Raw genomic sequence first — 22460 nt, 5'->3', positions numbered from 1 at the left:
AATGAAAACTTGTAAACGGGAATCATGAAGCTCTTGTCGTTCTGGCCAATCAGCCCATTTCAATGTCGTGTGTCGTTCGCGGCGATTTGATCGAGATGCTCGCGCGTCGTCTGCTAGGCCGATACCAGAGATCGCATTAGTGACGCGCGGAAGATAGTTTCGTCACCATTTCGTTCGCTTGACTGAGAGTCGGTTTTTGGCTGTCTGAAAGTTGATTTTCGAAAGCAGCATTCGCCACCGAGCTAATACTGAAAGCTTGGGCACTTAATGTTCCCCGATGCGTGCTACCACCTGCTGGTGTAGCACATACTATACGTAGGCCTGGAGTTCATGCGCTAAATAGTATGAAATGTCACTAGACTGCTTCCAGGGATATGCGTGATCACCCGTTTCCTTCGTAAAGCTTTTGAGAATTGAATTGCATTTGTTGCCACCGAGAGAAAGCGACAGCTGGTTCCAGGAAATGAGGAACTATGCCAAGCGATTCCACCATTTCAGAGCTTAAACCAGTTAAATCATGGTGGTACGAAAAACAAACAAAAACAGCTGCATATTCCGGACGCTTCCTGCAACTCTGGCCGATGTGTGTGAGCAGACGCTGTTGTTCAAGTCTAAAGTCGTAGTGCCAACTCTCAACTTGAGTCAATGTGACAGGCGTGAAAAATGCGACCTGCTGCCAGTTGCTTGAGCTCGTCTTTGTATTCGTCAGGCGGGTTGTTGTAGCCTCAGTATCTGGCTCCTCAGTATCGTTCTTTTCTCTTCCATTTGGCATTTTCGATAGTGAGCAAAGTAGAGGCCGAATGGTTATCGACCTGGATGCTTTTGTCACATGGTGCATCCTGTTCAGCCTTGTGCAGGCATTCATTGTGACACTCTACATGATGATTGTCAGTTGTATCGCCGGTAGCGCATGTGGTGTCCATGGGCTCGATTCTTCAAGCTTCGGGACCTAATGTCAGTGCTGCACATGGCGGCGATCGCGGGGCAGTGTTGCTACTGGTACATGCATTCGCTGACTGTTGAGACACAGCACGGTCACGTTTAGTGATACTTGCCATGCTTGGTTCAGTTGTTACCTTGGGCTGCAAACGTGAAGGGTAGTCTGCAAATACTGACGCTACTGCATAGCCGCCGCTTCTTATATCTATGAAATCTTCGGTTCGTAAATTACGGCTACATATTCTAGTGTAGTTTGAAGATGTATTAGGAGACCAGTTATCCCGCCTAATTGCTGCAAGTCACCTTTCCCGATTACCAGCGGCAGCTGGAATTTCATGGAACGACAGTCGAACACTGTATTAAGGCGAAAACCTTAAATGGCTCCTCAAATGCTAAAATTGATCATCGGTGGCTTCAACACGAGTGATGCCAGAAATCGTCATTACGTGATGGCGTCATCATATGACGTCACAGATCATAAAATTTTGGAGACATCATCGTGACGTCACACGACGTGACGTGTAATATTACTCCTTCGCTTGGTCAAAAAGGGCCGATCACGGAGGCAGTGCATAATCAGCTGAGGTGCTGAAAGCTTGCAGTGCTACCGATCCTTGATGCTGTAGGAAAACCATGTTAAGTGCAAAAATATCTCGGTGGGAGTCAAGGGATGTTCAGTACATTGACTGGGAAGAAAAAGAAGATGGCTTTTGCCTTTCAGTCATCTTAGGTGAACGCATAAGGAACCCCGTGAGATATTTTTTTCCTTATCAATAAACGGAAATAAATAAAAGACAATCGTGATTTCTTTCCGTTCCATTTGCAGAGTGGAACGACATACTAAGGCATGCGAATGACGCGTTTGCAATAGCCTGAAATAGAAAATAAAACGCGAACACTATCAAACTCGAATGTGAGTATCGAACCGGCTGCAGGGCCTCACAGACTGCCTGCAGAATAAGTACAGTGGGGATGGAAAGAAACACGAACATGCGGCATCTACATTCTTTGCTGTTTCACATTTACTTTCAAGTGGTTGTAGCCCGGATCATTGATGAAAAGACGGAGTCATCCATGATATATAATCAGGCCATCTAGCATCTTTTTATTGCCACCACGGTCAGAGCATGATGAAAAACAGTGCGTCACTATGTTCGCGTTTCCTTTCATCCTCCCTGCAGCTGTGAAAGCCTGTGAGAAGCAGGAATTCAATTAAACTAGAATACAAACACGAATTCGGGAGCTTCGTAATACGCGCGGCCGCTCAGCGCCAGCTTCCCGTAGTCTACTTGCACAGCGCCACCAGGCGGCAGCGGCGAGCGGAGCCGAAGCGCGTGCTTGATGGTCCGAGGAGAGCGTTCGCCCAGGCACTGAAAAATAGAGGAAGCGCTGCCCCAGTTTACGAAATTGACGTATTTTTTGTCGGTTAAAAGTAATCCTAATGTTCCTTTGTTAAACCTAGTGAATATTTGTTTCAAATAAAATGTTGGGGAGTTCTCGGGCTGTTTTAGAAGCGTTAAATTACCATCTAGGGCTGATTTGAGCACGGTTGCCTTAGTATTAGAAAACTGTTCGAATTCGATTCAGTGTCATCGCTATTTGATTGGTATTCCATTCGGTTCTAAAATTCACTGTGCACACGCTCATATTACAGACAAAATGGCACTCTAACTTTTACGAGTGATATGCGGACCTTTCGTGTCAATGAGGGTTTTATAAAAGCCTGACGTGCCATTAAATTACTTTGAAATTTGAGATGAACTTCACTTTGAACACGTTAGGTTTGCCGGAGGGTCATTAGAGCAGCTGTGCACTGACTGGGAGACACTAGCTGAAAATGTGAAGTACGTTGTGGTGTACAAGTGCATCAGTATCCAGATGGCTGCCGGGGAGACTGGCGTGCCTCCAGCGAGCCTTTTTAGACCACACACTGCAGGTGGTGATTAGCGATGTGACGTCGCATACCCTTGCGAGTGACAAAGTATGTAAGAAGGCAAAAGCAATGGTAGAACACTACAGTCATAGCCCTTGTGCACTGAAAAGACTGGGCAATATGCAGAAGCTGCTGAACAAAGAAGTGCTCCATGTTGCTCAGGATGTCAGCACTGCACAAAAGTCAGTACTGCATGCTTTTGAGGCTCCTTGAAATCAAAGAGGCCATTATTCTCAAGCTGACTGCTTTGGACACGAGCACAGATGCCTTGAGTGGCCTCTAGTAAGAGTACCAGCGTCCCGGTACTTTCACTTCTATCATTGAGATGGTGCAGAGGGCTTATGTACATTACGTACGTGGGCACTCACATGTACTAATAGCCCTGTCGTGGCATGCGATGTCACATAACGCAAAGCGCTTGCTTGATGCGTATGTAGGATTTTTCGGCAGTACTAAAGCTCTCTGTTGTGGAGTTACCTAGTTTGGCTGGCAGAAAATGTCATGGGGGGGGGGTTCTAATCAGTTGTTTGTCTTGTCGACGAATCGTGCCTTATCGCCAAATTCTGTCATCCATATCAAAATGTTGGAGTAGGTACATTGTTGGCTTGATACCTAAAGTTACGTATTTATTTCTTGTCTGCAGGTTATTCGAATGGATGGGGGTCACTTAAACTACCATGCCAGCGTTTTCAACAGGCTTTCCGAAGTACCCAAGGAGCAGTGGAAAGCCATTCAGGCTGCCATCAAGAGTGTCAAGGGTTCGTGATAATTCTTGGTTTGGCAAGAGTCGAGCAAGATATCCTCCTGATGTAGAAGCTCCGCTACGCACTCTTCTAATGTTGAACGCTCCTTGAATGGTGTAATCTTAGGAATTCATTTAGGAGGGTGGTGGCTGACTTCCACGGACTTCTCCAACAGTGGCTGCATCTACATGTGTATACACTCAAACCTCTATATAGCGAACATGGATATAACGAATTATCGGTTATAACAAAGTAAATGAAGAATAGTCTTGTCATAAATACAGTACTAGAAATAAACGTTTATAACGAATTTTCGGATATAACGAAGTTATTCTCGTGGCAGATGTGACTTCGTTATAATGAGGTTCGAGTGTATTGATAGCAGCCCTGGTTTGCATCTTAGAAGGTAACAGTGTCATGAAGCTATGGACATCTTAAACAGTTCCTGTAGGGCTGTACAGTGCTGTCCACATCACAGGGCACTAGCCATTTTCTCATCACATCAAAGAGGAAGGTTTTTTCCTTGGAGATTGGAAGCTGCTTTACACATTCGGCGCTCAGACGATGAAACGCAAGGCCATAACCAAAGATACATAGTCTTTATGTAAAAAAGCATGTTTGTGTGCTTTTCTCCAAAAATCGACCCACTAACTCAGTTTGGAACCTTTTAGCATAATTCTAAAACTAAATTGCCAGAAGCAATCTCACGATGATTATTTAAGTTAGTGCAAGAGTTGGTGTTCCCTGGCCGCTTCAGTTTTGGCGTTACTATCTCATGGATCAGCCCATGTTGCTATCGTGCTCAGGATCAGGACACCGACTCGAGATATGTAGTACATTCTAACCTCGATATAACGAATACGGATATAACGAATTATTGGTTATAACAAAGTAAATGAAGAATAGTCTTGTCATAGACACGGTGTTAAAAATAAATGTTTATAACGAATTTTCGGATGTAACGAAGTTATTTTTGTGGCAGGTGTGACTTTGTTATAACGACGTTTGAATGTATAGTGTAATAGTACGTACTACTGAGGCACACTTTACTGGTGAGGGGCTCACCAAACAAGCGCATCGAACTGCAAACCCCAGAAAGGAGACATAGAGAAGCTTTTCCTGGAATTGTGCCCATAATTTCATATGGTTTTGCACTGAAGATATACTGGTACCGTTAGTCTATTTTACTGTGTAATGCCGGAGAGAACTAAGTCAGCAGCTAGTGCATCTGTAGAAATAGTTCAGACGGAGCTACATACGTACTATAAGCTATAGCAAGACTGGATGTCAAAGCATGCCAAAGTGGGTAGAGCTAGCCAGAGAATGCCTTCTGATTTTAAAGAAGCAAGATGGTGAATTAACGGTGCTATGGCAAAGATACTGATGCATTAGGTTTCTGTCTGGTCCCGCGGACTTTGCTATAACTAGCTTGTGTAGCATTCTGTGCTGACATCCCAAAAACAAGCAAATATAATTTGTTGCCATATTTACACATATGCTTTTTTACTTGGGCACTGGTGTATGTATGTGCAACTGCACCTTTAGGTTGTCAGCAGCTGTAGTACCCATGTCACATTTCACAAAGAGAACAAGTTAGTCATTCAGATGCCTTGTTAGCTGGATGACATGCTCATCGGTGTAAGGAAAAGAGAGCAAGAGAGGAACTTCTAACACCGACTGGGTCCTGTGAATTACAAAGGTGGTTTGCTGGCACTCGTGTTTAATTTACTGTATCAATATTTACGACCAGTAAATCTTAGAAGAGTACCTGGGCCGAGTCTCAGTTTTTTATGTACCTAACAAATGTTAAATTGTGGTTAGATTTTTGAAAATGCAATGCTAGTGTGAGCTGCATTGGAAATCGCAAAACATTTCATCTTTTTGCATTTGTTGCTATAGGAATTTGTTTTAACTGTGTAGGGATTCAAGCAATGGAAACTTCTTGTGCCTTAGCTGTCACTGTATATTTCTATGAAAGAAATAAAAAAATTATATTTTTACTGGTGGCTGCATTCTATTTTTTGCATGTGCAGCTATAAATTTATTTACCAGGCGTGACTTCGCGTTACTCGGGAGCCGTGAGCAGGAGCAAGCCGTCAGATGATTTATTTGTAAAGAAAAAAAAATACCAATATTAACTCGCATAATGTACACATTTTCAGAATGAACTGTGCTCTTTTATTGTTGATAGAAATGTCACATATATATCCCTCATGTAATAATGATCATCTGGTGATTCTGGTCATCATAGTACCAAACTCTCCACAGGTGGTCTAGTGATTATGATGCTCGACTGCTGACCCAAAGGTCGCGGGATCGAATCCCGGCCGTGGGAGCTGCATTTCGATGGAGGCAAAATGCTAGAAGCCCATGTACTTAGATATAGGTGCACGCTGAAGAAACTCTGGTGGTCAAAATTTCCGGAGCCCTTCACTATGCGTCTCTCATAATCATGTAGTGGTTTTAGGACATAAAACCCCATCACTTATTATATTATAGTAGTACTATAAAAATGTAAGCACGAGCATGGTGGCTTGGTTTTAATTTCACCTGATGTTGATGGTAGACTTTTCCTTAGAACTACCCTGGTACTGTTTGTAAAAAAGGGCCACTATAGCTCAGTGTTTGTCAGTTCACGTGGTCCATTGGTTTAGCTGTGTAGGCACGGTGCATAAAGGGATATGAACTGCCCGAGCAAGTCCTGATGGGATGATATTACACTAGTGGCATTGACCTCAACACTAATGGGTAGGTATGCCTTGGAGAATGATAACAGCGCACCGAAAAGGCTCATTAGAAAGCTGAAAGCAACTCGCAAAACACGGTAGACTTTGTGCGAATCAAAAGTGGATTGCTATCAACACATTGAAGAGTAGGTGCTTGAACATGCAAGAGGCCTTGTCCAAGGCAATGGCTGCGATATAGAGCAAGGTTCACTGACTTGTAGGAAGGGTGTGGGTACTAATCCCAGCTACAAGCATCAAGGTGAGCCGCGGCTGCACAACAGGCATGGGCCTTACCTTTGAATGCACAAAGCATTGCATCGGTGGCCGGTATTCTACATACGATGAAAAGAAATTGCGGACTTGCAATTGATCGCGACGTAAGAATGCAGCTAGAAAAGCACCAAAGAGGTGGCCTGAAGTGCCGCTTCTTCATGCACTGATTATTCTGATTCGGAATGAGTGCAAGATGAGAAACATATGACTCAACTTGTTCTCCAGACTTGCCTCCATGCTTATTTCGCTGCTACATAAACTATTTGCCCTACGTGATGCATGTTAGGAAGTTAATGAGCACTAACAGACAATAATGCCAAGGAAAGTATAGGGGATGTTATTAGTAGTAAATGTAAGGTAAATGTGAAGAAAGAAAAGTGGACGAAAAGATAGCTTGCCGTGGGCAGGGACCGAACCTGCGACCATCGAATAACGCGTTCGAGGCTCTACCAACTGAGCTACCGTGGCGGCCATCCCCCGTCCACCTAATAGGGTATATACTATATGTATATTTAAACGTGGGAGCGTCAGTCAGCGCCGCCGGTAGCCATGACAGTGAGTGTGGAACACTCTTTTTCTGCCTGTTGGCGTCACGTGGCACGTGAACTTTATTACGAGCTGGCGGCTGACCAATTATGCCTCGCATACTACCTGAAAGCATCAAGTCTGCTAGAACGAGACCCTCGCTATGAATGAAGGAAAGAAGCTATCTTTTCGTCCACTTTTCTTTCTTTACATTTACCGTACATTTACTACTAATAACATCCCGTATACTTTCCTTGGCATTACTATCTGTTAGTGCTCATTAATATTGTGTATAACAAAGAAAAACAAGCCCTTAAAATTAACACTTCTTTCCTTCATTCATAGCGAGGGTCTCGTTCTAGCAGACTTGATGCTTTCATGTAGTATGCGAGGGATAATTGGTCAGCTGCCAGCTCGTAATAAAGTTCATGTGCCACGTGACGCCAAGAGGCAGAAAAAGAGTGTTCCACACTAGCCGTCATGGCTACTGGCGGCGCTGACTGACGCTCCCACGTTTAAATGTACATATATATACCCTATAAAGTGGACGGAGGGATGGCCGCCGCGGTAGCTCAGTTGGTAGAGCATCGAACACGTTATTCGAAGGTCGCAGGTTCGGTTTCTGCCCGCGGCAAGCTATCTTTTCGTCCACTTTTCTTTCTTCACATTTACCTTACATTTACTACTAATAACATCCCCTACACTTTCCTTGGCATTATTGTCTGTTAGTGCTCATTAATATTGTGTATAACGAAGAAAAACGAGCCCTTAAAATTAATACTTCTTTCCTTCATGTTAGGAAGTTGGTGTTCTAAAAATCACAGGGTCCTTTATGCATTCAGCTAAGACGACTCGAAGGCGAAAGCCATCTTCTCCTCATTGGAGGTTTTGATGCTGCCCCGCCACCCACCGAAAGCTTTCCACACCTAACGTAGTTTTGCACTGCCTCCATTATTGGTCCACTTTTGACCAAGCAATTATGTCATGTGGTGATCTCATCAGGTGACGTCACGTGACGTGACGTCATGACATCACAAATTTTTGCTATCTGTGACGTCATGATGACGTCATCACATGATGATGGTTTTTTGCACCATTCGTGTTGACGCCGCCGACAAGGGACGCTGGTCAATTTTCACGTTTGATGAGGCATCTAAGCCTTTCACCTTTAATAATAAATGATTGCTGGGGTTTTACATACCAAAACGACAATTCGATTATGAGGGAAGCCGTGGTGGAGGACTTGGAAACTTGGAAAATTTTCGACCACCTGGGGTTCCTTAACGTGCACTTAAGTCTAAGTACACAGGCCTCTAGCATTTCGTCCCCACTGATATGCGGCCGCCGCTACTATTCGAACCCGCGACCTTCTGGTCAGCAGTCGAGCACAATCGCCCCTAGAACACCGTGGCAGGTGGAAGTTGGTGTCCTCTTATCCCATGACCGATGTTCACACTTCACAGCTTTGTTAGATGAAAGACGGACGAGTTGGAGTAGATGAAGTGAGAAAAGCTTTATACATAACTTGCACAATTTAAAGGAAAATAGCATACATCCTGCTTTCAATCAAGTCCCGAAGTCAATGTAGCCTGGCCCCTCGCACAGAATTTGTATTCTCTTCTTTTTTACTTTTGTTAGTGCAGAACACGTTTTTGTATGTCCACCTGCCTAATCCTCTGACTGCAGTATACTTAAATAATGTCACTTCTTTGCCATTATAATGTAATTTGAAACAGATAAAGTGCCGAATGGAACTTTGTGCTGGCTGGGACACCATCGTGAAATTTCTTGGAATCCACTTTCAAGAACAATATAAGCATGCTGAGCCATACAGTTAAACCTCAGTGCAATGAAATGCGGCGTAAGGAAGTCCTTGACGTAATTTGTTTTTACTTTTGCCGAACTTGGCGTCCGGTAAACAGCACACACATTTAGCCTCAGTGTAATAAAGCGTGTTTATGGGCAATAGTATCAATGTAACGCCAATGTGAAGGAAGAGGGAGGCATTAAATTAAAACTGCACCACAGGTTCTAGCAGCCAAATGGTTTAGTTACATGCAGTAGTGCCGATGCACCACGTAACGACGCTGTCTGTGCTTTTAATTAAGCAAGGGGTACCAGAGGCGCATGAGCATTGCTATACACAAGGTATGAGAGTGCAGTGCATTTCAGTAACTTAAGCATATCGTGTATGTTCAGTGTGTTCATTTATGTGTAGTCACGAAATATCTAGCAGATATGAAGGCCTCAAAAGCTTTGAGGAGCACACCAGGAAGCATATGTACCGTATTTTCTCGCATATAACTTGCCCCTGCATATAATCTGCACCCCTAACTTTAACTCTACAAACAAAAAAAGAATATGCATATAACCCCTGCATATACTAATTCACAACCCCACTTTTTTGGCACATTTTTCCTTTTTTGGTGTGGGTTATATGCGAGAAAATACGGTATGTATAGGCAGCTAAATTAATATGACACTTGACACAAGCTAACAGTCGAAAATGTAACTTTTATTTGATCTCTCCAAAAAACAAACCGCATTATAAGAGTTGCACTACTGAACTAAGTTCAGCAACTGAAGAACAAAAAAAAGTGATCAGAAGGGAACTGCCAACTGAGGCTAGTGTAGAACATTGACAATAATTATCTTCAGACAAGAATTATCCGAGAGATATGGTAGTAAGAAAACAAGCTCTATTGCAAATGCAATGAAAAAGGTTTGCAAAACTCTCGCGCACACGCGAGTTGCGACTACAAACAGCTCGCACACAAAGGTAGGCAATAACATTTTTTTTTTTGCCACAGGCGGCAAGCACGTCAAAAGTTCTATAAACACTCGGAGAGATGAACGTACATATATACGCAGGCCTCTTTGCACAGGCTTGAATACTTTGCTGTTTTTTTTTTTGCAATTTTATCCCATTCACCAATTACACCGCAAAGCAACTTTCACACATGAAAGCCACAGATGAGAGTGCACGTGGGTGAGATGTCTAACGACAGGTAAAATCGCACGCAGATTTCGTTTGGACAGTACTTCATTCTGAGCATAGGCAGTAAGTAGTGTTGAAGCTTTGAACTTTGCATTTTTTTTTTTAAATTGTCTATGCAAAATTCGCTAGAACAAAGCAATTTTTTAGCATGTTTTTTTTCCAATCTCAATGTCCCAGCACTAAAGTTTTCCTAGAGTAATGTACCAACTAGCCCAGGTATCCTATCCATATTACCGAAATGAGAACTTGGGCATCCGATAATCGCGGCACGAAGTTTTTAACGACAAACTGCACCAGAAAATACAACAGCCGTCTTTCTCGTATGTTGCCCAGTAAATATATTTTATAAGCTTCTTTGCTTATAAGATATATGGTTTCAGAGTGCTGCTACAGCTCAAGTAAAAAAAAAACAAAAAAAAGATGCTACCTGCTTTTACAGCCAAGCTGTTCAGCAGGATTAAACGTTATACATGTTAGAAAAAAAAAAAAACACAATAGAACGGTGAAATGCACAACCCACAACATCACAAGCTAGTCTAGCAGTCTGCTACACCAGAGTACCGCACCTGCACTCACCGCATGCAAAAGCAATTGGCAAGTGCTTGGCTTCTCGTATTTACAAAAAGAAAAAAAAAGAAGAGCAAAACAAAACAGGAATGAGTTTTTAACCCAAAATTAATTTATATTTTATTTATTTCTTACAACAAAAAAAGGTCCCTCCTCTTAGGCAGGGCATCTGTGTACTTGGACGGAACGAAAACAAGAGAAGAAGGATCAACCTAAATTGAAATAGCTGCAACTCACAAAAGGAAGTCCTTTATAGATTATTCTACAGAAAACATGTGCGCCTCTATATATGGCTAGGGAAACAAGATGTAAGCGATTGCGTTCCTTTGATGGTGCACACAAAAAGTAGGAAACTTTCTTTAAAGCAAGAAAAAAAGAAAGAGGTCGGTATCATCTTGGGACAATCCACACAACTTCCCAGAAGAGTTGGTATGGGCATGCAATAATACTGAAGCTGCTTTGTTATACATGGCCAGTGACAGGTCAAGAATGCAGCAAATGAATGCACTTCAAATGGAATTTTTATCTGCTTGCCTGACAATACCCATTGTCCATTCACTTCCTTGTACTGTGAACACAACTACATGTCGCACACAGTGCGATTGGCATCACGAATTTGTTGTCCTTTAGCGTGAGTGCAAATTTACATTTCCTCATCACTACACTAACCCGTCGTGATATCGATTTGCTGCACACTGCGGGACAAGGACTGCTTACTTCTCTGAAGCTCATGGACTGCTGTCAAGTGCGTTTCTTCTGTCACTCGCTAGATGGTCAGCTATGCCTGTGCCTACCAGGCGACACGTCGTAGCGTGCATTTCTCTGTTGTGTTCGAAAAGAACGCTCCTGACCATGCCAGCTTGTGCCAATGACTGACCGCTTCTTGAACCGAACGTACCTAAATGTTGAACTCGTCGGTTGAGAATGGAAAGGAAGGCCCAAAGGCAACAGACTTGGCCAATACTACTGAATCACTGCAGATAGTGTGGAGGTTGAGACAACGTGCAATAGCTTCTTTTTTTTTTTCATCTTCGAATAACTTAAGCACAGACAAGCAGATTGGCAGATGTCAATCTGTGTTCTGTGTTCCTCTGCTGCCCTTGTTTTCCTCGCATTATAATATTATTTCAAGATGACCAACCAGGCCAACTTTCATCTGCAATTACATTATGATATGAGCCTGTCTAATGTTCATTATGTCACTGACTACGGACTGCGCGAAATTATTTCACTACCTTCCCTCCAGCTCCTAACAACTGTCACCGTGCAGACACCTAAGTCGTTTATAAATAGAAAAAAATAAATCAACGAGGAACACTTTAGCTGCAACAAACACTTCACGAGCTAGTTTCGTGGCTTTGCAATGTGCACACAGAGCAGTGCAACACAGCTCACCAATGTGGTTACGAATGACGGTGAAAAAGCGGTTCTATTGCCAAGCATCGAGGGAATGGAAAACTGGTGCAGCAAAATGTGGTAGGTCCCTCAAGTACGGTGCAGAGAAAAGTGAGGTGAAAGCTGCGAATACATACATCAGTGCATGAAGAAATGCAATGCATGTATGGTTTGGCAGACACTGTAAAATTTCATATTTTTCTTTAATAGTAGTAGAACTTTCCCAGTTTATACGCAGTCATGGTGGTATCAAGCAGGCTTACTAGATTTTCCAGCTGAACTTGTTTTTACTAACTTATTTATTTATAGTGTTTTTACCGACATTAAACTGCACTGCATGGTACTAATGATCGAATCCACTCCTCAAAAGGAAATGCACAGACAAGTCAGAAACAGCAAAATGATAATACTCTCTCCAGCTATCCTCCTCCACTCCTAAAATCATGAGAATGAAAACACGCAATATAAGCCTATGACATGTTGAAAAATTAAATGCAAATTTAAAGCGTTTGCCCCGAAAGAAAAAGAACTCGTCGTGCATACACAGATGCAGTGACCACAGCGACAGTGATAAAAAAAAAGCCTGCTTCGATAATATAAACACTGCATTCAAATTCAGTTCTCTAGTTTTTTAGTGCATTGATTGCGGGAAAGTACGAATGCACATAACGTTCAGTTCACTCTACTACTGTCATATTGCATAAACCTAATCACACGATGAAACTGTTACTAAGTTTGAATGTTCTTGCAAGTGATTCATTGTACTTCAGTGGATTGCTTAATCACTTTAGTGAAGTGCACAAGCGAGCAGGAAATTTCACTTTACTTAACATAAACATGCAGGAAATGTCGAAGCGAAAAATTATGGTCTGAGAAGGTTGGAGTGCGACTTGGAAAGATCCACCTACTGACTTAACTGTGCATGCAAGTGTAAAAGCATGTAAATGTTTTTATGTGCACACAACACGAACATAAAGCACAAAGGAGAAAGAAAAGCATAGGCCGTGTCTGTCTAAAAATGTGTTCAGAACTTCCCACCTAAAGTCGATTTGAACATTGCTCGCCTAAGGGTAAAAAACCTGACAATGAGAAGTTCCACTTGTCAACAGTCGCACACGCTTGCGAGAAACCATGTGCAAACGTCAGCGCGAGTGCTGCGTTCACACGACAGAAATGTGTCGGTAGCCGCGCGGTGACTCGTATGGAGCAGAATGCAAAATGCACGGCACTGATACACAATTCGAAAGTGTGAAAAACCACGCAACCAAACCTATGGGAGTTCAACACATGCACGTCCATTATCAAAAACACATGAAAGCTACACACATTCTTGGAGAATACAAAGAAAGAGATATGGGCATCTTATGACTCGCGCCAAAACTCCACAACACACTCTGCATCTGATGGAAAAGTTTGGCAGTGGTTTCAACATTCACATTTCTAGGACAATGACTTAAGGGCTTACTCTTTTACCTCCTACACTTCAACAAAAACAAGAAGGCTTTTAGAGCATCAGGTAGCAAGAACATAGCCAGAAATAAATGCAAAAATCGATGCAGCGATTCAGCGGCACAAATTTTCCCGTTAGGCAAATGCATGCACGAAAGTAAGAGGCCTTTTTCTTTCGCAAGATGATCGACCAAAAGATGTAAAAATGTAGCCGCCGACTTATTCCGGCAATTCGTGCTGCTACAACAGAGTGATGCCATAACGTGAAACAGCTTGTGTTTCCAAAACAGGAAACTGAAGTTCTTTATAAATTTTGATTGCATACACATTCATGAGGCACAAAGCAACTCGGCTACACATGCCCATTAGTACAAGAGTACACATTACAGCTGTAGTGCGCATCCACACTTAACACTGTCTCACCACATAATAAATATAACACATTACAGCACACTTTCTTACAGCGTTGAAACACTGACCTCTTGCAGTACCCTTTTTCGTGGGCTCCTTCAGCTCTCACACAAACCTCGAGCACTAAGTCATACTACTCAGGACAACACTTTCTGTGTTCCTGCGCTAACCAAGTAATGTACTGGCAATCTGCATATGTGAGCATAGAGGGTGACAAAAGTAAAAAAATGGGGGCTGACGTTATCCCATGTTCTTCATCACTCAAGGTCGCAAAATGCATGCCTGCTTCCCCGAATGTCGATACCTCCATAGGGTGCCACAGTATTGAGTTTCCAGCCTGGCTTCCAGCAGTCGAAGCGTGAGCACTATGTTTTCAATACTGAATGCAAGTATGCGAGTCACAATGAACGAGAGGATAGCAAAATAATAACTAATTAGATTAGCTGCCACAGAATAAGGCTGCCCATTTCCCCAACAATTCCTTCAGCCAAGCGTACAGGGGGGATAAGTCGATCACAAGAGGAAAAAAAATACTACAGCAGAAATGGACTGGTGTTAATCATCATTGTCGATTCATATAGCTAAACGGCGACTTGATGAGTGTACACTCCAGTGCATGCAGTGCAGTGTTGATACCACTCACGTGCATGTGTGTGTATGCATCACTTGTGGCGTATAGTATCCGAAAGGTGGATCGTCCATACGAAACCCATCCTGCTAGCCAGAGAAATGATATTCGCAATGAACGAATCAAAAAGAAGGCAAGGTGCAAAAGCAAGCAAGGTATTATGACCTGCAAGAGACCACTAGCCCTCGAAGGAGGTCCCCAAGCTTTCTGGAATTCACTTACTCATTGAATCGTCGAAGCTAGGCAGCACAGGGCTCAGTAAGTCCTCAGATCTGTTGGACAGTTTACGTGTCCATATCGAAGAAGACAGCTTGGACATCTATGGCAAACGCAATCCTTAATCCTAACCTCAGTAAGGACTCATTCGATTTAACCAATTTAGATCTCCTCTGCTGGCGGTTCTCTCATTGTGCACGAGGCATGATGGCCCTGCTGTTCTTGCCCTGCTGCTCTTCCATGATGAATAATGAAAGACCAACTAGGTTGAATGATATTAGACAGCTGCCGTGCCTGCAACAGGCAAAATATATGAGCGAGACATACAAAAAGAGCCTTGCACAAATCACGCCTTGCATCGAGCAGGATTGCCCTTTACCATTTTAATATGCACAAGACCAAAGTTGCGTGATTCTCAAACAAAGGAATAAATGGAACCCCAACAAGCAACCTCCCTCTCCGCAGGGCTTGCTCACCGTACTGCCGAGTTTAGTAATACTCGAGAAGGTACTTGAAAACAGAGAGAAGTAATGATCGGAGACCAGGGATTATTTGGATGTCAGGGCTATGAATAGGGTGGTGGACTCTAGTAGAGAGGAACTTGGAGAAAGCGTCGGCAGAGGATCAAACCTTCTGCAACGACGCATGCATTCCAGAAACTCTACCATGCTCGATGCCTTACCAATGTACGACGACATTTCATTCCTTTGCGCCGCCCACGGCAACCGACAATCCGCACCTGCAAAACCCTCACGCACACGCACACACACCTCGCAGAACCACGTGGCAAAGAAAAAAGGACAAACATGACAATGACAAACAATACTGATTTATCCAGCAGACGAATGAACATCTTGTAGAATGCAATATTGTAGTCTTAAGTGGTTCAATATACAGTGGGCTCTCGTTAAACAGAATCTGAAGGGACCACAAAAATATGTTCCGTTTAACAGGAGTCCTGGTAACCGAGATTTGAACAGGGGTGCGAAATTCAATGGTCGAGGCTTGGGCTAGTTGGTTCATGGTTAAACTTGGGAAAAACAGCGCAAAATTGAGACAGTACACAAGACGAAGAAGGTGCTGTTGTCGTGCCTTCTTCGTCTTGTGTCCTGTCTCAATTTTGCGCTGTTTTTCCCAAGTTTATGCGAATATCAAGCAGAAAACCAATCATATTAGAGGCCACTGTTGCAATTAAGCAGCAGTTCGGATTAAGAGAATTGTGTTTACCGAGAGTCTACTGTATTATAATCAAAGCAAGCTTTTTGTCATTCGCTGTTGTCTGTGGCTTACTTCCTGTTTTGCGATGAATAGAGTTGGCAGCTTTTAGGAACACGGCAATCTAAAGACAACATGCATAGATGGACACTTAAACGTGTTCACAAATTAAAGCAGGAAGCTCGACAGTGTCCTTGAGAATGTTTACTTCACATTGTTGAGTGCTCTTAGTTAAATGAATAACCAAGTTTTCAAAAGAACTTGGAACAGAGAATGCTAAGAGAACAAAGATCCTACGTAATGTCTCATAGAAAATATTACAGATATACGATTGAATATTGTTCACAGATGCACAGGTGTTCAGCTCGACTCATGTGGGCTTCTTTAATTTTTGTGAATGTGCAAAATAATGAAACGAAACTGCCATCTGTTCTGCATAGGCTATGTTCCACAAAAACACCCGCTCACCAAGCACCAACCATCAAATCACTCCACTGGAAGCTGTCAACATTCTGGAAAGCACTTCAGACAATCTCAGTCAACAATTCGGGGCATCGTACATAATTCAGGGCATACTAATATTCAACACAAAGACTGAAGGTGACCGGAAAGATTTAAAGAATCAAAATGCAGCTCTTGGTAAACTGTAAGGAGGTTCAGATTGTTGACACAGGGCATGTACGTCAGATTACATAAAACGTCAATTATAATTAAGCTGCCTTGCCAGCCGCCCTATGAAACATGAGTGTTAACATGAGCGTTCTCTACTAAAGAATGTGGCGTGTTAGCGCAATGCTGCTCACATTCAACACTCGACACAAGTTCCGCGACAGTGAACAAGCCTGAAGCAACATAAAAATGCGAGGATGGCGTTCGATAATATTAATTGGCATAAATTAATATGATTTTGCACAGTGACCATAATACATGCACAAGGAAACGAAACATTGCAATCGCCACTAAAAATTATTAAGGAACTCGTCCCCAGATTGCCTACTGCCCCAAACAAACAAACCAACATTATAAGAAAGGAAAACGTGGGGAAAAGTAAAACAGGCGGAATGATACCCCTGTCGCAGTCAGTGTCATTTCCAATAAATGATGTGCATGTTGAAGAATGTCACTGCAACATACTGTTCCCAGTCTACATGGGTATAAAAATAGCCTTCGCAATTGATGGCGACGTTTGCCGGCAGGCTGCTACGGTAATGAGAAGTCGCAAATCATGCTTTTCATTTACATATTTCCATTGTCTTCCATAATAAATCAAAATCAGTGCCACTACCACTTCGCCGACACAAAGGACGGCTTTGTAAACGAGCATCGGACAAGAGCTGTTAGTGACTGAAACACATAGTTTTGCGAATTGCTTGGAATGGTATTGTGTCGAGAATAAAAAAAGAAATAAAAAGCTAACATTAGAAACTAATAAAAAGGTTAAATTAGATTACTTTTTTGTTCCTTCTTATCAATTTCGTAGATTTCTGCAAAGCCCCTGTGATCGAGACAAGGTGCTCAAGCTTGCGTTCCGGAAACACATTCAATGCTTGAATGTTAACTGTGAATCTTGCTCGCTGTGCCAGCGTGGCTACAACAAAAACAGCAATGTTATCTCACTTGCTGCGAATGACATTAACTATGTTGCGTGACAGGGGTGTCAGTCATGTGGTAATCTCCTTCGGACACTCAGTATGCACTAATGGCATCTGAAAATTAGACGAAATCTCATTACAGCTGCCACACAAAGATAACCAGACACAGAAGCACTTAACCGAAGTGCATTCACCTTATTAACAAAAAAGAGAGCTTGTTGTAAGCTCCCGTGCAAAAAGTGCATCACAACCTTGCTCCTTGCTATTCTTGTTAGCAATAAAATTCCACTGGCAAGATCTCAGTTTTCATGGGCAGTTTGCGTGGGCCTACAGGTCTATAGCGAGAACACAAAAACAGTCACTCCTTGAAAAAAGAAAAAAAATATAGAACAGCTAGGTGTGTTTCCTGTGAATGTTCATATTTGTTACAGCTCATTGCTTTTTTGCTCCTGGCATGATCTGGTATAAAGGGAGTAGGCAGGTAACCGAACAGTTCAACAAAAACAAAGCGTAATGAACAAAAGACCTCTCTGTTGTTATGTACAAACTTGTTTCAAAGTGACACGACCACTGCGGAAGAAACAAGATCTGGGCCAAGAGATTTCTGTCAAGACGAGGTTTCATTTTGATTTTGAAGATTTTGTAAGACCAAAGTTAACAATTAGCACGGCGTAATCCGCCAGTGAGTTATGCGCAGCTTGATATTCAAACACGTACGTTTCTATTACAGTGTGTTGAGGCACAGGCAGCTTGCATGAGCTGAGCAGTCAATGTCAAGCAACGCGAGCCTGTCTGAGGCTTATGAATAAAAGAGAAAAGTGCGGTGGGATTAAACTCTGAGCCCATTATTTGTTTATGCGCAGTACGGTTTTGGCCAAGGCCGATTGCCACACCCAGAAGGCTCCCATATTTTGCTTAATCTGCAGAACGTGAAACAGGAGCGTTGCTTTAAACCAACAGGTCGTGTATTCACTGTTAAACTAGCACATCAAGGCATCATCTATTATCATGTCTTGCACTTTGCGTACAGCGTGGCACATCCGACACAGTGTCCAACTCGCGTCTCCGAACGAAGCAGGTAGCGTCAAGGCTTCCGCTCCTTTCCACCTTCCACACGTCCCACGCACACGTCCATGGCGACGGCCGGAACGCTCGACCGACTAGACCGCTCGAATGTGGCCATCTTCGTCGCCTCGCGACACAATATGACGAGCACACACCACAAGCACACACCACACCGGCACTGTGACCGCGAGTCGTCTGCCTCTGCGACTTCTGCACAACCGTATGGGTCGAACCGCTGGTCTAGCTCTTTTCACGAAGTTGTGCATGCTCACAGCACAGACACACACTCACAGCCACGGTGCACAGTTGTGATGAATTACAGCGTCGCGACGACGCGAAGTCCGGAGAACAACGATCGGCCATCCTGCACTGTCCCGGATGAAAAGGTGGGGAGCAGCGTGGCGGTAGACCTGACGGAACAACCACGGCCTTCCTCTTCTCTTGGCTTTGCAGGCGAGCGTTAAGCGGTGCAGCTGAATCCAGCACATCATTGCTCTTACGCGAAAGTAATAATAGTAAAAAGAAAAAACAGCGCAACAACTTCCACATCCAGTCATCCACTTCTGACACTGCTGATGACTGCAAACTTGGAGTGGATGAGGAATGATATCACGCACACCAGCACTCGCACAGCAGGCAGCAGCGCCCACAGAATGGCACTGCTGGACAACTTCACACATCCGCAAACAATGTGAGGGAGCAAGAAAATGTCTCATAGTCTGAAGCACTCAATGCACTCTTTCACGATGGTAACAACAGGTGGTGACATGGCAGGGCGATTGCAAGGCTTTTTTTTTTTTCGCTTACACCATCCAGCCATGGCTACTCTATCGAAACGCACACAGAGCTTCACTTGCAGCTTCACTTGCACATACTAGGTGACAGCATGCCACCAACGTATGTGCCTAGGAAGTGTTGAAGCAGAGCCCGCACACCTGGGAACACACACGCAGTTCCCCTAGAGCCACATTCACAGCTGCTCGATCTGTTGCCCAAACGAAAACAAAATCGAGGGAGCTGCTGCCCAACATTTTTGCACAATGCTAGCGACATGCTAATATGTCTAGGTTCACATGCCGAAGGTAAATGAAGTGAAATGTGTGATACAATTCAAATGACTAGAGGCTACCATGTGCCTGTCCTCTGTTTGTGGAAGGTGCAAGTACCCCGCACCTTCTGCAAACGACAGTCTTCAAGCTGTGCACAATGTCCTCAGTTCTGAATTGACAGTCCTTAAGAAGCCCTAAAGAGACTGTGTTTAAGATGAAGGATCTCTCTCATTCCACACGGTGGAAAAGCACTTGGAAGGTGTGCAAGGCTCACACAGCAAGATGTCAAATACATTTTTTTTTTCAACCAAACACTTAGCAACCCAAGGCCGTTTTACTGAAAAACGCACCATGCGCGCTTCCCGAACGAGCAGCCACAGCATGGCGGTGCAGAAAGACGTGTATAACGCAAGCCGAGCAGTACGAGAGTGTCCACTCTGTTGAGAACCACTTGCGGTGCTCTCTTCCCTCCACATTCAAACGCTCCGTAAGTGGAGAAGGAGGGGGAGGGGGGGAGGGGTAGTGGCAACGAGGGGCGCATCATCGTCAGTAGGAGGCAGACTTGAGGTGGAGCACTGCGGGCGACGATCGCCTGGGCGTTTCCTCGGCACGCTCGCGCTGTTGTGTGGTTAACATTCAGGCGGCGACGGCGCGTCCATTGCCCAGGCGGACGCCCGGAGGCTACGCCTTGGAGTCCGCCGCCCCATCGTGCGGCAGCGCGCGCTCGCGGTAGTAGATCTCCTCGGTCTCCTTGTCGCACAGCAGGAGCAGGATGGCGCCAAACAGGAAGATGGCCGCGCCCCAGCCCACGCCATACGCCCAGCCGAACTCCCACAGCTGCCGGTTGCTCTCCTCGATCTCGGCCGCGAAGCACGCCGGGTAGATCACCAGCGCAATCAGTATACACAGCACTGTAGCGGGGAGGAAAGAAGCATCGGATACATGAAGAAGACAGTGTGAGAAGTGGTAAGTTTTAGTGGCCATATGTATTGTAAAAGCTGTGGTTTGTGGCACCTGTATTAAAGGCATGGGCATGCAGCTAGTTCTCCATTAGGGAGAGCCAATGGGGGCACTTCATAGCTGAAGCGCCTGCTACAGCTATGACAGGCTAAAAAAAAAGTCTTGAATCGTGCAGTGACATCTCTTGGTTTTCAGACAACAAAAATGCTTCAGGGAACAGAAACTATCCCCGACACAGTGAGTCAGTGAATGCTTTCGCACACACATGCTCACCAAAGAAAAAGGTGTCATTTCTTGGATTTCTACAAATGGGTGCCCTTTCGACCTGCCTATAGAAGTGCCGAGAAAAGAAGATGGTATGCATTTTCAATTGGTCAGTAAAGGGTTTTACTACCAGCTGTTGCATCAAACACCCACTCGAATACTCGTCCAGAAAACAACTTTTGATAGAAAAATTCTTAACCCCAGCTTTGCACAAGCTGTAGTGGTACCACATGTATTTACTACCATCTGAGCATAGGTCAGCAAACTCACTCATGAGTCGACTCAGGCTCGCGCTGAGCCATGAGTCCGAGTCTGAGTGGGTCCGGGTGAGTAATGTTCTGGTAAGTTTGAGTCCGAGTGAGTCCGGCTGAGGAAAATTTTTGTGACTCCCAAGTCAGAGTGAGTCCGAATGAGGAAATTTTTGGTGAGCCTGAGTGAGAGTGAGCCCAAAGAGCAAGATCTATTTCTTGAGTGAGTCCTAGTGAGCTCCACATCTTTTGCTGACATATGGTCTAATTTAGTCAACTTCAGCATTACTGTCAGCCTTATGTCGGCTCACGTTTATACTCACAGCTACTCACACGTACTTCAAAGCACTAGCTTTCATATGCCATCTCAATATTTATTGATCAGAGGCCTGAGTTATGGAGGGGGAAGTTCTTTTGACCTACCTCCGGCAAGATCTTTCACAGGAAGTTGTTGATAAAGATATGTCGTGTAAGTCGTCTCTTTCAATAAGTGTCCTTATTGGATTACAGCCATTAATAATACGTATTTGAACGTACGAGATTAAAAGGCGCCATGTAGAGCACCAATTATGCGAGATGATTTTGTTTTAAAAGAGTATTGATGCTATGGTCGAAAAAATTCAATATATGGCAACGGACTCATGAGTCGACTCACTCAGACTCACTCAGGCTCAGATCGAGCCGCGAGTCTGAATGGGTAGTGTTTTGGTGAGTTTGAGTCCGAGTGAGTCCGGATGAGAAAAATTTTGGTGAGCCTAAGTCCAAGTGAGCCCTAAGGGCAATACATATTTCATGAGTGAGTCTGAGTGAGCTCCACATTTTTTGTCGACCTATGCATCTGAGAAATATTTTTCGCCATGTTAAATTGTGACTCCGTCGTATAATTAAAGCTTCCTGTGACAGTGTTACCCCACTCTCCCCTGGCTAGTGTACGTTTTAACAAGGTAAACGAAGCATGACAACAAAAAACACCCAAAAAGCCAAATACCAGCATCGCAAAACACAACAAAAACAAAGGGACACTGCTTTGAGACAAAAGCCTGTGGGAGAAGAGTGGGCCTCCAGATGATGCGCTACTCCTGTGTGCTATGCTTTGGGCACAAAACAAATATGTACCAGGGGAGAAAAGTAATCCTGAAGTCTCCCACTAGACTCATTAATGGGTTAACGCTTCCACTACGGTGCTTCATAATGAGATTTTTGTGCCAACACATAAGAGACCAAAGTTAGCTTAAAATTTTTAATTTGGAAGTCGGACTCTGCA

The 22460-nt window shown here is 43.8% G+C and overlaps 2 protein-coding genes across 2 annotated transcripts in view; one reads left to right on the top strand and one right to left on the bottom strand.

Moving 5' to 3' along the window:
• LOC119390810 (2,4-dienoyl-CoA reductase [(3E)-enoyl-CoA-producing], mitochondrial) overlaps positions 1-5615 on the top strand; it is a 37459-nt gene extending 31844 nt beyond the window's left edge. Inside the window, exon 8 of the mRNA XM_049414932.1 lies at positions 3516-5615. Coding sequence (XP_049270889.1) covers positions 3516-3638 — 123 coding nt within the window. The 3' untranslated portion in view covers positions 3639-5615. The remainder of the gene's footprint in view (positions 1-3515) is intronic.
• A 4028-nt stretch (positions 5616-9643) lies between these two features.
• LOC119390808 (transmembrane protein 47) overlaps positions 9644-22460 on the bottom strand; it is a 106801-nt gene continuing 93984 nt past the window's right edge. The window contains exons 4-5 of the mRNA XM_037658506.2: positions 15968-20635; positions 9644-15807 (exon numbers count right to left, since the gene is read on the bottom strand). Coding sequence (XP_037514434.1) covers positions 20406-20635 — 230 coding nt within the window. The 3' untranslated portion in view covers positions 9644-15807; positions 15968-20405. The remainder of the gene's footprint in view (positions 15808-15967; positions 20636-22460) is intronic.

Source organism: Rhipicephalus sanguineus, chromosome 4 (assembly GCF_013339695.2).
Source record: "Rhipicephalus sanguineus isolate Rsan-2018 chromosome 4, BIME_Rsan_1.4, whole genome shotgun sequence".
In the NCBI taxonomy this organism is placed as follows: Eukaryota; Metazoa; Arthropoda; class Arachnida; order Ixodida; family Ixodidae; genus Rhipicephalus; species Rhipicephalus sanguineus.
The sequence above is the reverse complement of the archived record's forward strand: the minus strand, read 5'-3'. Positions and strand labels throughout refer to the sequence as shown.